The 15,898-nt window shown below is 35.6% G+C and overlaps 3 protein-coding genes across 3 annotated transcripts; all 3 read left to right on the forward strand.

The window, feature by feature from the left end:
- Window positions 1-1,100: 1,100 nt before the first annotated feature.
- LOC122041947 (ruvB-like 2) lies at window positions 1,101-7,797 on the forward strand. The gene is made up of 2 exons (XM_042601845.1): window positions 1,101-1,974; window positions 6,775-7,797. The coding sequence occupies exons 1-2, from the start codon at window positions 1,211-1,213 to the stop codon at window positions 7,412-7,414; spliced, it is 1,404 nt and encodes a 467-aa protein (XP_042457779.1). The 5' UTR covers window positions 1,101-1,210; the 3' UTR covers window positions 7,415-7,797.
- Window positions 7,798-11,442: 3,645 nt separating this feature from the next.
- LOC122043907 (uncharacterized protein At2g29880-like) lies at window positions 11,443-12,453 on the forward strand. Its single transcript, XM_042604471.1, has 4 exons — window positions 11,443-11,511; window positions 11,632-11,769; window positions 11,854-11,916; window positions 12,091-12,453. Exons 1-4 carry the CDS (start codon window positions 11,443-11,445, stop codon window positions 12,451-12,453), a joined length of 633 nt encoding a protein of 210 aa, XP_042460405.1.
- A 719-nt stretch (window positions 12,454-13,172) lies between these two features.
- Window positions 13,173-14,141, forward strand: LOC122043909. Its single transcript, XM_042604472.1, has 3 exons — window positions 13,173-13,241; window positions 13,328-13,553; window positions 13,981-14,141. Exons 1-3 carry the CDS (start codon window positions 13,173-13,175, stop codon window positions 14,139-14,141), a joined length of 456 nt encoding a protein of 151 aa, XP_042460406.1.
- The last annotated feature ends 1,757 nt before the right edge of the window (window positions 14,142-15,898 follow it).

Here is a 15,898-nt window from a genome sequence, read left to right on the forward strand (position 1 = left end):
TCCTTTCAATAAGAAACAGGTTAGATCTAAAAATATTAGTCATTTGATAACCCTCCAAATTCCTTCATAAATCTTCGTGACCACTTCTTAATTTATCCTGACAATATGTAAAAATATACCAATTATCAAAAATAAAAAAATCTCATTTTTAGATTTTTCCACGAGAGTTGATGTTAGGACTGCAAATGAAAGTTCGCGAGCCACTCACGAGTAGGAGTGTAATCGAGCCGAGCCGAGCCGAGTCGAATTCTTGGATGTTTGAGTTTGACTCGTTTATAATCGAGTTGAGCTCGAGCTTTATTTAACGAATATATTCATGGCTTACGAGCTTATTCAAGCTTTTATCAAGCTTAATATATATAAATTATAAATTTAAATATTTATTAAAAACTAAATTATATATTTTTAAAAAATTATAATATTCTTTTTAAAATTTATAATTTTATTCTAATAAATAAATTTAATATATTTGTCTATGTGTTTTCACAAGTAGAGTGTAAAATCTATAAATTCAATATCAAAACTATTATTTTTTTTAAAAAAAAAATTGATTCATGAGCTTAACGAACATGTTCACGAGCTAACGAGCCGAATATTGTGAAACTTGAGCTTGGTTTGTTTATCTTAACGAGCCTAATTAAACGAGCTCAAACGAGCTTTTATCGAATCAAGCTTCGAATAGCTCACGAACGACTTGGCTCATTTACCGCCCTACTCACCAGCTTTAGAAGGATATAATTTTTATATAATATTGTACATTTTGAGCCAAACCTAACTTCAAACCAAGCCTTTTTTATTTTCGAGCCATAATCTATCACTGACACGAACAAAATTCAAACTTGAGCTCGAAAGTTTTAAATTGAGCTCGAACTTGAACTTTCTATCGAATCTAACTTCCAATATCTCTATTCAAATTCGAGCTCGAACTTGAATATTAATTTTTTTTTGTTTTTAAGTTCAGTTCGATTGGATTCATTTACCGTCCTAATTGGCGCCCTTACCAGCCGAAACATATGGGACGCTGTGGGTTGGAGCGTAACGTAATATAACAATAGTCAGGGGTTTTGTGTCATTTTGTAGTCACCCCATCCGCGATAAAACCCTTCGGAAGAGGAAACCTCTCGTCCTCGCCGTCGCTTCGTTCCTCTCGGCTCGGCTGTAAACCCTAGCACTCTTTCCCGTCCCTGGTTTTCTTCCCTAACCGACGCCCATGGCAGAGCTCAGGAATCTTTCGGAGGCACGGGATTTGACGCGTATCGAGCGCATCGGGGCACACTCCCATATCCGAGGGCTCGGCCTTGACGCCGCGCTCGAGGCCCGGGATGTCTCCGAAGGCATGGTAGGCCAACGCGCCGCCCGTAAGGCCGCTGGACTCATCCTCAACCTCATTAAGGAAGGAAAGATCGCTGGTCGCGCCATCCTCCTCGCCGGCCAACCTGGCACCGGGAAGACAGCTGTTGCCATGGGCCTCGCCAAATCCCTCGGGGCGGAGACACCCTTTGCTTCCGTCTCTGCTTCCGAGATTTTCTCTCTCGAGATGTCTAAGACCGAGGCCCTTACTCAGGCCTTCCGTAAGGCCATTGGCGTCCGCATCAAGGAGGAGGCAGAGATCATTGAGGGTGAGGTTGTCGAGATTTCCATCGACCGCCCTGCATCTGGAGCATCATCTGGCCAGTCCTCTTCGAAAACTGGGAAATTGACTCTGAAGACGACCGACATGGAGACAGTTTATGAACTCGGAGGGAAGATGATAGAGGCGCTTAGAAAGGAGAAGGTGCAGAGTGGAGACGTGATAACCCTGGATAGGGCCTCTGGGAAGGTCACAAAGCTTGGCCGGTCAATTACACGATCGAGGGACTATGATGCCACCGGCCCTAGCACTAAGTTTGTGAGGTGCCCAGAAGGAGAGCTGCAGAAGAGGAAAGAGGTTGTGCATTGTGTCAACCTCCATGAGATTGATGTTATCAATAGCAGGTATGTCATTTTCTTCCGCCAAGCATTGATACAGATTTATTCCAATTATATAGAAAGACTTAAGGAGAGGCCATTTTATGATTTCTTTCTTTGTTGGACTAAGTGAGAGCTGTTAACGTATTTTGCCCTATTTCGTTTCAACTATTATGCAAGTTTAACTTAATTTGAAATAATATCTTAATTGAGCAAGACTGCTTTGCACTAGGATGAGATTGGAATAATTTTATAACCATGAACTATTATCTGGGCTATTTCTAACCATGCTTGCTTAATCTTCTGGAAGTTGGTGTCTTCATATTAAAATATTTGACTGTGATTGATGGTGCAATATGCTTAGTAGTTTAAGTGTAAGTTTTATCAAATATTTTCTAAACTTGATTTTCCAAGTAGAGATTGATGATTTTGGAACTAGGTCTATACTTAAAATAGAAAATTATTCACATTTTGAAGAAACAATTTCTACCTTAGAGATTCATTTCATTAGAAAACATAAGAACGAAGTTATTCTTGACTATTTAATGAAATTCAGTTACACTGATTCAATCTTATTTAAGCTTATGCAGTGTTCATTCTTATTGATTATGATCAAATGGTTAGCTTAGAACTGTAGATTTTTTTTTATAAAAAAATATTTATTTATTTGTTTTTTCAGATTTTTGACCTAAGTGAACCAATGCATTGATATTATAAATTAGCTTGTTTCTTGGAGAGGGTTCATGCTGCATATATTTTTGCTTGCTTGCTTAAATTTCGTTTGGTAAAGTTTTGAGCTAAGGAAAAAAAAAAGACTTACTGCAGAAAGATTTGTGTTGCATTTTGTAGATTTTTGAGGAAAATCTTAGTTTTTTTGTTGAAGTGTTCTGTAAAATTTGATCAAAAATGTATAATCCTCATCATTTTTTTGTTTTGTGGAATAATATCCATTTCTGTTTATGATGCTGTGTTCTCAACTTTGTCACCATTACACAATTTTTTTTTTTATATTGACGTCAATAAAGGTGTATAGCCATATAACCATTCCAGAGTTTTTTTCAGTACTTGAATAATCATCTCTAAGAATTTGGCATCTGCTATATGTTTATTTTCATGAGTAGCATCTTTCCCTCTCTCTTCCCCTCCGCTATGGCTCCCTTTCCTTCTAGTAGACATGGCCTAAGTGAAAATGAATCCAATCAGGGTATAGTCATTGTACATAGACTCTGAAATTATCATGGGACTAGTAAACTCTACAAGATATTAACATCATGTCATGTCTTGGCTGAAACATTAAAGAAAATTGTCCAAGAGTTTGTGACTTTTATATTTGATACTCGAACTGAGTCATCCATTACTACAGATTTTGCTGTCATGGATTTTTCTAGTCTGATTTGGTGAAAGGTAATATAGTTTTCTTTACATTGTTCTCCTTGTCGATTGTCTCCAAATAACTAGAACACTTGCTTTTTGGCCATGAGTTCCTTTAATTTAGCTACAACTGAGATTTATCTCTAGAACTTTTTTATGTTTTATAACTTTCTGACCTATACTTGGTCACCACCAAGTAAGGAATTTTGATGGTGGAATGAGAAAGTACAAAAGAAAGTGAAGGAAAAATAAATAGCTTATAAGGAATTATATATTTGTAAAAATAAGGTAAACTTAAAAAAATATACAATAGCCAAGAAAGAAGTTAAGAAAGTAGTGAATAAAGCAAAAAATGAAATTTTTGAATGATTATATCAAAAATTGGATACAAAAGAAGGGAAAAGAGACATTTATAGAATAACTAAAGTGAGAGAAAGGAATATGAGAAATCTTATCCAAATAAAATGTATTAAAGATGAATGTAATAGGGTACTAGTAAATGATAGAGAAATAAAAGAGCGGTGGAATAGGTATTTTTATCAAATTTTTAATGATGTTTTAGGTGATTAACTTAACTTAGATAATTTAAGTAGGTCAAATAAGCATAGAAATTTAAATTTTTATCGTAGAATTCAAACTTCAGAAGTAGAGCAAGTTTTAAATGGGATGTACAATGGAAAAGCCATTGGACTAGATGATATTTCGATAGAGGTATGGAAGTGCTTAGGGAAACAAGGTATTGAATGACTTACAAAATTATTTAATATGATATTGTAAACGAAAAAAATGTCTGATCAATGGAGGATAAGTACTTTAGTTCCGTTATATAAGAACAAGGGAGACGTACAAAATTGTACAAATTATAGGGGTATTAAACTAATGAGTCATACCATGAAACTTTGGGAAAAATTAATATAAAAAAGATTAAGGAAGGTGACCTTGGCAACTAAAAATCAATCTGAGTTCATGCCTGGAAGGTCGACAATAGAAGCTATACATCTTAGACAATTAACTGAAATATATCGGGAGCAAGAATAAGATTTACACATAGTATTCATCGACTTAGAAAAAACTTATAATAGAGTCTAAGAGAAATTATATGGAGAATTCTAGAAAACAGAAGTGTTAGCGTGATATATATTGAACTAATTAAGGATATGTATGAAGATGTAACGACCAGAATAAAGGCGGAGTAATTGAAGCATTTCCAATAAAGATATAGTTACATTAAGGATCACTTTAAGTTCCTATCTTTTTACATTAATTATGGATGAACTCATTGCACACATTCAAGACACACTACCGTGGTGCATGTTGTTTGAAGATGATATTATTTTGGTAGATGAGGCACGTGAAGGAGTAAATGCTTAACTAGAATCTGGACGAGAAACACTAGAAGAGAAAGATTTTAGACTTACTAGAATAAAGACAGAATATATGGAATTTAAGTTTAGCAATATTAGACGTAATGAGACAATTGCCAAGATAGGAGATGAATAGTTGCTCGGAACCGAGAGTTTTAAATATTTAGGATCATTTTTGCAAGACGATGATTGGATTGAGAGAGACGCCTTACATAGAATATAAACAGAATGGTTGAAATGAAGGAGATTATGTGACCGTAAAATACCTCTAAAACTTAAAGAAAGTTCTACAAAATCGCAGTTAGACTTGCTATGTTGTATGGAGTTTAATGTTGGGCTATGACTCGAGCACATGAGTAGAAGATGTAAGTTGTAGAGATGAGAATGTTAAGGTGGATGTGTGGATATACGAGGATGAACAGGATAAGAAATGAGAACATTAGAGAGAAAGTCGGAGTTGTATCTATTAAGGGAAAACTTCGAGGGGCATGTTTAAGATGATACGAGCATGTACTTAGACTACCAATAAATACTCAAGTTAGACGATGTGAAACTATGACAAACACGTATATCAAATGAGTAAGAGGAAGTCCAAAAAAGACTTAGTTAACAACAATAAAATAAAATAAAATTTTTTAAGTATAGATGATGATATAGTAGAAGATAGAGCTCAATGTCGTAAAATGATCCATATAATCGACCCCACATACTAAGATAAGGCTTAGTCGTTGTTGTATAACTTTCTGACCGTGAAAAGTTAGCCAACATTTTTTGTTCAATATAGATTCATTTCTGTACTTGTGTTTAAGAGGGTGTGCACTTTAAGACGTCCTATTACGTTAATCCTATAGGATTTAGTGAAAAATAGCACAACAGGTACACATTTAGTTGGCAGACATCTAGAGTTTGGTGTATTCACGCCTTTAGGCTAAGTCAAAAATGTTAAAATTGGTTTTCTTCTATCTGAAATATTAAAATGGTGTACTCTACTTGACTGTAATATATTAGCATGATTGTTTACCAATCATGATTTCACAGGGATTTGATTCAAATTTGATTTGTTTGTTATCTTATTTCAGCTTTAGAATTCTACATACCTATTCAATTGGTAATTATGGTCGTCACTTCTGTCCTGGCATTTTTGCTCTAGATAAGGCAAACAACATGGGTTCTATGGAGTCCACTACTTGTTTGAGCTATATGTACATTTTTTTTATCTGGAAACAATTTAAACCAATAAAATAAGGTATCTGATGACGTATTGAATTTGGAATCCTGATCAGATTTTGAGTTATCACTGTTGAGCCTGTAAAGATTGTTGAAAATATTGATAAATCTTTATTCAATTATTCCTGGTTATTTAAGCTCTTCTACTGTCTAATGAACAATTTCATGATAACACAATGAGGCACAGATCAAGTGCATTGATATTTGTGTATTTATAGAACAGTGAAGTGCTTATGTATCTCTTGTTGTGATGCCGTCTGACTTCTTGCACTGTTCAGCAATTATAACCCATTGGAGAGGTTGAAGCAATACCATAATTATGGCACTAGATGCTTTAGAGAAAGAACTGCTACTCATGGTTGTTCACTTTTGCTTGCAGCCTGTTGATGTTGCTTGGCACTGTTGCCAATTGCATTGTGCCAAATTTCTGTCATTGTTGATTCGTCTACAGTAGTGTGATCTTGATTTGGTGTTGCAAAATCTTCTTTACATTCATATGTTATCAAGCTCCAATGCTCCATTTGTCAATTCTACCGTCTCACATATTTGGTATTATGACATGATAGTGCCCTTTTGGTGTACTTGTTTTTTCCTATTAGTTATTCACAGGGTTGAGACAACAGCTTAATTAAGCTGGCAAATGTTTTCTTCACACCATTTATTTCCCATTTGCCTTGTTTGCATTCATAGCGATACTAGTAAAAGTTGGCATATTCAGTGGATTAGCTGGAACGTGTTCTGCAATTTTATCCTATTTATTTCCAACTTTGATCTAAAGATACACGGATGTCATGGTGACAAAACTTTCCTTATTTTCAAGCTGCCTCACGCTGATACACCTGTCTTTGTGTTATGTAAATTTCAGAACACAGGGTTTTCTTGCACTTTTTACTGGTGACACTGGTGAGATCCGAGCTGAAGTGAGGGAACAAATAGACTCGAAGGTTTCAGAGTGGAAAGAGGAAGGAAAGGCTGAGATTATTCCAGGTGTCCTATTCGTTGATGAGGTCCATATGCTAGACATTGAATGCTTTTCCTTCCTAAATAATGCCTTGGAGAATGAGATGGCTCCAATTTTAGTGATCGCAACAAATCGTGGGATCACAACAATCCGAGGAACCAACTATCGGTCACCTCATGGAATTCCAGCTGATTTCTTGGATCGCCTTCTCATTATAACCACCCAGCCATACACTGAGGAAGAAATCGGTAAGATTCTTGAAATCAGGTGTGACGAAGAAGAGGTGGAAATGTCCAAGGACGCAAAGCTCTTGCTGACGAAAATTGGTGTGGAGACATCACTGAGGTACGCCATCCACCTAATCACCGCGGCTGCACTGGCTTGCCAGAAGCGAAAGGGTAAAACAGTGGAGATGGAAGACGTTAGCAGGGTTTACGGGTTGTTTCTTGATGTGAAGAGATCGACCCAGTACCTAATGGAGTACCAGAACCAGTATATGTTCAATGAAGTACCCAGGGTAGGTGAAGAAGAGGCTATGGAATAATTAGTCCCTGCACAAGAGGTTTGAAGCTGTTATTGGTCCTTGACATGCTGTGTTATTGAGATGTTGATGCTGCCCGAATAGGAGATAGATACTATTGTCTGCCTGCGCTGCAGATTTATTATGAAACTAGGCTAGTGTTTGTGGCGGTCGTCTGTAGGTTAATTTTTTGTGGTGCAGTGTTTATATTTAACCGTGTGGCCCATTAGGTCAAGCAGTTTGAAACTTGTATTTCTTAGGATTGCAAACAATTGTCGAGGGAAATGGTTGCTCATTCATTCCCCAAGGGTCTTTCCAAATGGTGCGGAGTGGTATCCCTATTTCGTTTTGATAGGACTGAAACATAAACTGGCCTCATTTTTACTGTTGCAAAAATTTTGCATCCAGTGTCTGCCGTTATGCACCAACAACTAACATAATGCTTGGTATTCTTACTATATGATGGATGGTTAGCCATATTGTGGCATTGTGGCATGTGGACCAATGGCACATAGACGCCTGACGGTTTTTACTTGCCCCTCCAATTAGCATCAACTAATAGACGGGTGGCGATCCATGTGTAAAATATGAAATGGTTGGACGCTTGAGATGAAGTGATAAATAGTGAGTATATACCTATTAAATACATTTCATCTACTCTTGCTATCGATCTAGTACATTGTTTAACATGATTCGATAACCTTTAAAATTTCTACTTCACGGTTTATAAGCTATTAGTGAATCATTCCTAGAAAACATCACTTTCTTCTTCTTGGTCAATGGAGAAATCTCTTATAAGCAAAGATTACAATGAAGAATAGAATACATTTAGCCAATGTAGAATCCTCAACCTTGAAGCCACCACGACCTCCCAGCCTTTCATCCTTTAACTTTTGTTTTGTTGTCTGTTGCATATAGTTGACTAGTTTGAAAGTTTACCAGTCTATATGCAATAGCCGTTTAATATCTGACCGTACCATAACCTTATCTATTAATAGTTCTTTTCTGCTTTTTCATCTGTTGTGCTAGTCGTCGACCACATTCCGACATGAATCAAAGATTTATCATCACTGCTTAGTCAACTTTTCTTTTGAATAGAAACTTTTTATCAACTATTCTTCCGAATGCAAATATTTTATTCATCGGCTTCTCAGGCTTACTCAGTCTACTGGTTTCTGGTTTCTGGTTTCTACATCGGTGATTGCACCAAATCATAAGTGGGTCCAAACCACAAATCTTGAAAACTATTTAGGGTTTGCCAATTGACTAACTTGTCTTATCAGTCAATTGGAATTCAATTCCAATCAATTGAATTTTTTATCCTCACCTCATCTCATGCGCACAAGTTTACCTCACCATGAAGTTTTACCATCATATCTTGATTTTGCACGAAGATCATCTCTTATTAGACTTATTGTTCTTTGAATGCACACGAGCCTTTGACATCTTCATTTGTTATCCTTCATGCTGTACCTACATAGTTCACCTTCTTTATTTGTCACCCTAGCTATTTTCTAATACACGTCATCTTGTGGTCCCTCAATTGTCTTGTGCAATCTTCTCATATCTCTTTGGACCTTGAGTTGTTGAACCTCAAACTTGGCCACATCAAGTCATGCTCCATAGATACTCCAGCACCATCTTAGTACTCCTTGTCTTGTAGTCCTTGGGCTTGCCTCATACAACCTTCTTTAATCTTCATGGACCTCTAAGTCATACAGATGCCACCATCATACCAATTCATCATCCATATCATAACTCGACCTCAACGAGTCACAAGCTCCTCAAGCTCTATATGTGTTCTTGCAAGTTCTTGCACACTCAACAATCAACAAGACTCCTTTTGAATGCCCCTTCATATATCAACCATCTAATCCAATCACAAGTCTTAATTGTTGCATTTCCCTCTTAGTGCATCTAAGTAAACATAATCTTTCTCAAACTTATTAGTGCAATTGTGCCTTAAGTGGCTAGTTCTAAATTGGGTTTTAATGTTTGAATAAAAGGTTTAAGTTAGACATTGCATATGTGGTTGATATGTGTGTTAAGTTATGCAGAAACTTGACAAGACATGCAAGGAGGTAATGAAGCTTGGGACTTGACATGGTCGAGAATGAATAATGACTTGGATAGAAAATGCAATATACTCAATACCTTGGAAATCTGATGAAGTTTAAAGAAGATTACATAAGACATGGAGGGATAGGATGAGAAACATTGAAGTGGTGTTAGAGAAGCTTGACTTGGTGCAACTAAGTTGGTTGACTTGGTAGGTAGTGTTTGTTGGTATAGGAAACATCCGACGATTGAACCCAAGTTTTAATAATAGCAAAAGATTTAAAGTTAAGATTATGTGTCATCTAACACGTGTGAATGAGGTTTTTCATGAAAGTCTTAACTGCGGTTAGGCAAGTGGAAAACCCTAGGGGGTGATAACCCTAGGTCCTAGGGGGTGGTAATCCTAGGTGGTGGAAAACCCTAAGGGGTGATAACCTTAGGTCATAGGGGGTGATAATCCTAGGTGGTGGAAAACCCTAAGGGGTGATAACCTTAGGTCCTAGGGGGTGGTAACCCTAGGTGGTGAAAAATCCTAAGGGGCGGCAACCTTAGGTTCTAGGGGGTGGTAATCCTAGGTGGAGGAAATCCTAAGGGGGGGGGTAATCTTAGGGGGGTGTATTAAAACTAGGCTTTTAATAACTTTTAATGACTCTTCTAAAATTTAAAAGTCTAGAAGTATTGAAATTAGGCTTTTATAAACTCTTTACAAATTTAGTGGTATTCAAAATAGATTTTCAAAGAGTTATAAAAAATCATGTGGTATTCAAACTTGACTTTTAAAGACTCCATAAAAGTTTAAAGGTATCCAAAATTGTAATAGATTTCCAAGGATTCTTAGAAAATTCTTTAGTATATATTTAAATGTCTTAGGTATTACCATAAAAAGTAAAAAATTATCTTCCATTTTACCTAGAGATTTTGACAGATTTTAATCGCACTAAACTCTCTCAAGACGTCTCTAGTGTTGTCTCCTCTCACGATAAAAAAACCTCCTCTCACGACCAAAAAATTCTCCTTCAAAGGTATGATTGTTATTGTTTCGATTGTTTGTCTACAATTTTTCCCTTATTTCATAACGATTGGTACTGTTTCAATTGTTCGTCTATATATCTAAAATTTTTCCCATCCCGATTGGTACCATAAACCTATATATCTGTCTACCGTCTCTAACACAATCTCTAACGATTAGTATATACTTTTTTCAACTCTATGGGTCAACGTAAGTAAATATTGAATTATTATACGAACAGTGGAGCAAAATTTTTTGTTTGATTTCATTTTTTAATGGGTGTTTGATTTTATTTTTTCTTTTACAAAGCACAATTTGTATATGGAAAATTAATAGTAGAATTTATTATATCTCTAACGATTACTATTATATGAATAGTGGAGCAAAATTTTTTATTTGATTTCATTTTTTAGTGAGTGTTTGATTTTATTTTTATTTTATGGAGCACAATTTGTGTATAGAAAATTAATCGTAGAAACTTCGTGTAAAATATTTTTCTTTTGTGGTTCATAGGTGGTTATTTTTTTATCATTCTAACTCAAAATCGACTTTGAAATGTTGCTGGTTTTGGATTTATATAATTTGGGAAAAATGGAGCAGCTGCTCTATGTTCTGTAATTTCCAATATTCATTTTAGCAAAGAACAAAGGATCAAAGAAAATATCAATTATTTATCAATTTTTATACATATGGCTTGCTTTTATAAACATGTGCAAATATGTAACCGAGAATGTATGAACTTTGAGGCATTAGGGAGAGCATATAAATAACATAGTATTTTATTTTCATTGAAAGAGTCAATGAAAATCTCATATAATTTAATAGTGAAATTAATAAATTAAGAAGCATTTGATTGTTGAAATTTTCTTTTTCTGTTTAATTGGTTGCATAAGCCAAACTTTTATTATAAAACAGCAAAGAATATTATTACATATGTGCTCATCCACCATTTTTCTATCTTATGCATGCTAAAGAAGTACTATCAATGGGAGATTCACAAGCAAAATATAATATATGGACTGTGGAGGAGAGCAATGAATTATTAAGACTTATGGTTGATGCTGCAATGAGAGGATGACGTGATAGGAATGGTGTGTTGAACAAAAGAACAGTGGAAATAAAAATACTTCCCACTCTTAATGCAAAACTTGAGTGTGAAAAGACTTTTGCACAGTATCAAAGCCGTTTGAAGTGGTTCAAACAACGATATAACAACTACTGTAAGCTTATGCGTCATAGTTCTGGGTTTGGATGGGATTCTATGACAAAGAAATTCACAGCTAGTGATGAAGTATGGGAGGATTATTTTAAGGTTAGAATAATAAATTGTATATTTACAAACTGTATATTTACAATTATAATTTGAATTACACTTATGATTTTTGTTCTTTGGCAGTCTCACCCTAAACATGAACATTATCGGACTGATACTTTTGAGGATTATGAAGACTTAAGACTTGTAGTTGGGAATTGAACTGCTACAAGAAAATACGCAATTGGACTTGGAGATGACACTGATGTGAGAACCTTTGAAACAGAAGAAAATGGGGGTACTAACTTATTAGATGATTACGTGTTTGATCACAACAGTGGTGAATTCATACAAAGCAATATGCAAGAATCTTCATATCAGCCTCTATTTTCTGAGGACCTTGCTTCACCATTACCATCTCAACCTATGAGTTCTGAGGTTCCACAAGCAACTAGAAAACGAGATAGGAGCGAATTTGAAGCAAAATCAAGCACTTCAAAGAATATAGACCCAGATGTTTTAAATAGACTCTCTTACACCATTGAGAAAGCATCTTCTAAGATTGAATTAGTTGGCGTTGCAGATGATAACTGTTGGGATGCTATAAAACAAGTCCCAAACTTGGATAATCGTACTCATTACAAGGCTCTTGACTGGCTCAATACTAGAGCAAAGAAGGTGGCTTTCTTGAAAATGACAATTGAAGAGCGTTTGGAGGGGATAGATTTTAAAATGAGTGAATGAGTAGTTTTTGGGGGCATAAATTAGTAATTAATGTTAGAATTTTTATTTATAGTATTTTGAATTGGTTTCTAATTATTGAACTAGTAGTGAATTATTAGCTCTTGAATGTTTTCTAGTTCTACAAGTTTTGGATTGTTTATTGAACACATCTTTATTTTGGTTATACATGGTATGTTTTTTTTATGATTTCGTAGATGTTCTTTCATTTTAATTGCTTGTTAATGTCAGGCATTTAAATGGCAAATATCAATATGCATGAAGTAGATGAACAAATAGAAGAAGAAGAATTGCAAGAAGAGTTGTATGAAACCATTGAGTCTTTGTTGATGGAAATTTCCAAGACCCTCTATGTGCTATATCAATATATAGCAAACATACAAGACGAATATGCTCATCGTCCCTTAAATAGACAACCAATAAGTACAAGTGGATATAATTATATTCATAGAATATTAAAAAAGAATCCAATAAACTTTCGAGAAATTTATATAATGTACCCAGACATATTTTTAAAATTATGCAAGATCCTTAGAGAAAGAACCTCCTTACAAGATACAAGACACATCTGCGTCGAAGAAATGCTTGTCATGTTTTTACTTGTTGTTGGTCATAATACTCGGTATTGCTTGATTCGTAAAACATTTGACCGATCACATTACAATACTAGCCAAAACTTCAACAAGGTGTTGAAATCATTGAAGAGCATTGCAGTAGATATGATGGTCAAACCTGGATCTGCAGTGCCAAAAAAAATAAGAGAGAGTACAAGATTTTACTCTTACTTTAAAGTAAGTATGAAATTCTTTTATTATTATTATTATTATTATTATTATTATTAGTGATGATGATGGTAGTTATGTTATTGTTGTTGTAGGATTGTATTGGAGTTATTGATGACACTCACATTCCAGCTATGGTGTCTGGGCAAGATATTAACAGTTATTGTAACCGTCATGGAGAAATTTCTCAAAATGTTTTAGCAGCTTGTAACTTTGATTTAGAATTTATATATGTACTCAGTGGGTGGGAGGGGTCTGCCCATGATTCACTTGTGTTGACAGATGCTTTATCAAGAAATAATGGGCTTAAAGTGCCCAGAGGTATTTTTTGTTCTATATGTTTCTTAACTATTTATATTTTTGTAATTTTAAAAAATATATATGTTACTCATTGGTTATTTGATACTACATATATATGGTTTGACATGTAAATAATTTTTAGTGGATGGCGGGTATCCAAATCGACGTCAATTCTTGGCTCTTTTTCGAGGTGTACGTTATCATCTTCAAGAATTCACTGGCCAGGGTCGTCACCCTGAAAATGCAAAAGAGTTGTTCAATCTTCGTCATGCTTCTTTGAGGAACACTATTGAGAGGATATTTGGTATATTTAAATCGCGGTTCAAAATATTCAAAACAGCTCCGCCATTTCCATATACAACACAAGCAGAGCTTGTATTGGCTTGTGCCGGATTGCACAATTTTCTTCGCAGGGAGTGTCATTCTGATGAATTTTCAATCGAACTAGATAATGAAGTCCCATCATCTTCATCAGAACAAGTTTATGAAGATGACAACTTTAATCAATTATTTTCTCAAGAACAACAACGAGCGAATGCTAACTCATGGAGAGAGAGTATAGCCAATCAAATGTGGAGTGATATTGATCAAGTTATCAATAACAATTAGGTTTTTTCTATACAAGACTATCTTGGTATGTATTATTAAAAACTATTGATTAATGAATTATATACGTTGAATTTACTTGAAGAATTTAAATTTGATTTTAATAAATTGAATAGTGATTCATTCATCATTTTCCTTAAATTAAAGTTAATTTGATTTTAAACTAAGAAGAATTCACTTATACAAATAAATAATAAAAAGTTGAAGATGTTATCGTTCATTTACTAGTTAAAAGAAATCAATAAAAAAATGACATAATTATACAAGTTACAAAATCCATGAAAATCCAAAACTCTATGAAAATTATTACGAATGTCTATAAAAATCTTGTAAAAAAAGTCAATAAGAGTCTATGAAATTCTGTTTATAAAAGTCTGTGGAATTCTATTAAAGTCAATAGAAATCTATCAACTCTATAAAAATATATTATTTTAAAAACTCATTAAAAGTCATTAGAAGTCTAGCCCCCCTTAGGTCCTAGGGGGGTAACCCTAGGTGGCGGGAAAACCCTAGGGGGTGGTAACCTTAGGTGCTAGGGGGTGGTAACCCTAAGCGAAAAGTCTAGTCAGTCTGGAGGACCGGACTGCATCAAGTATGCTCTCCTGAGTGGAGTAGGTGAGGACGAGTTCCCCGGAAGAGGGAATAGTAGGTGAACCTAGGGTTTTCGGTCAGAAATTCGAAGTCAGAACCGGACAGTCCGTGACTGTCAAACTTTCATATTATTATGTTTATTATATGTGCTAACTTTATTTTGCAGGATATGTGGTTGGTCTGTGGACTAACATGTTTTGCAGGGATAAAGGAGCAAGATTAGCCTTGGATGAACAGTACCCGAGGCGCCCTCATGGAGCTTGAGGCGCCTCAGGTGCAAAGGAGCAGACTTTGCGCGTAGCACAGCTGGAGGCGCCCTCATGATGGCTTGAGGCGCCTCGGACAGCATTGGAGGCGCCTTCAAGGCTTATGGAGGCGCCTTTAAGTGGATCAGCAATGACAACTTCAGCGCTCATCCGCACGGCTGACTCGACACTGTGGAGACGCCCTCAAGGGGCTTTGAGGCGCCTCCAATAGCCTTTATATGGAGTATTCGACCAGCAGCTCAGATCATCAATTCCAAAGCGATTCATCCTTTGTGTGCTGCTCAAGAAATGACTCGGCTAAGCTACGACAAGTCCCCGACGACCCGGAGCTTATAAATTTCCTTTTTGTTGTCGGTGTAGCTTTTATTGTACTTATTGTAATATTCAACTGTACTCTTTTGCGCTATATTAGTTGTTGCCTAAAGTAAACGCTCAAGGAGCGTGAGCCTTGGAGTAGGAGTCACCCAAGGCTCCGAACCAAGTAAATCTTGGTGTCTTTGTCTTGTTTTTATTTCTTATTCCGCTGCTTTACTCTTGTCGATTTTCGAATCCGAAACGTGTGAAAGCCACGAGTGCTATTCACCCCCCCTTTAACGCTTCTCGATCCAACAGTGTTAGGATCAATATAATGGCTAGAGGAGGTGAATATCCTTTCACACTTTCGTCAATTTTTTCTCATTTATAATGGTTAGTTATACAATGAAATAAATAAAATCATAGCCAATAGAACAAAGAAAAACATACACACACACATAGTATGATCGTAGGTATGTGAGGGGGGGGGGGGGGGGTTGAATTACGTGTATTTTAAAACTTTTTTTCTAACTTTAAAAACTAGTGCGTAATGGAAACCAAAATAGTTAAGTAAGAAAGAAGAAAGACTAAAACACATCGATTTACTTA

This window comes from Zingiber officinale, chromosome 2A, assembly GCF_018446385.1.
Source record: "Zingiber officinale cultivar Zhangliang chromosome 2A, Zo_v1.1, whole genome shotgun sequence".
Lineage (NCBI taxonomy): Eukaryota > Viridiplantae > Streptophyta > Magnoliopsida > Zingiberales > Zingiberaceae > Zingiber > Zingiber officinale.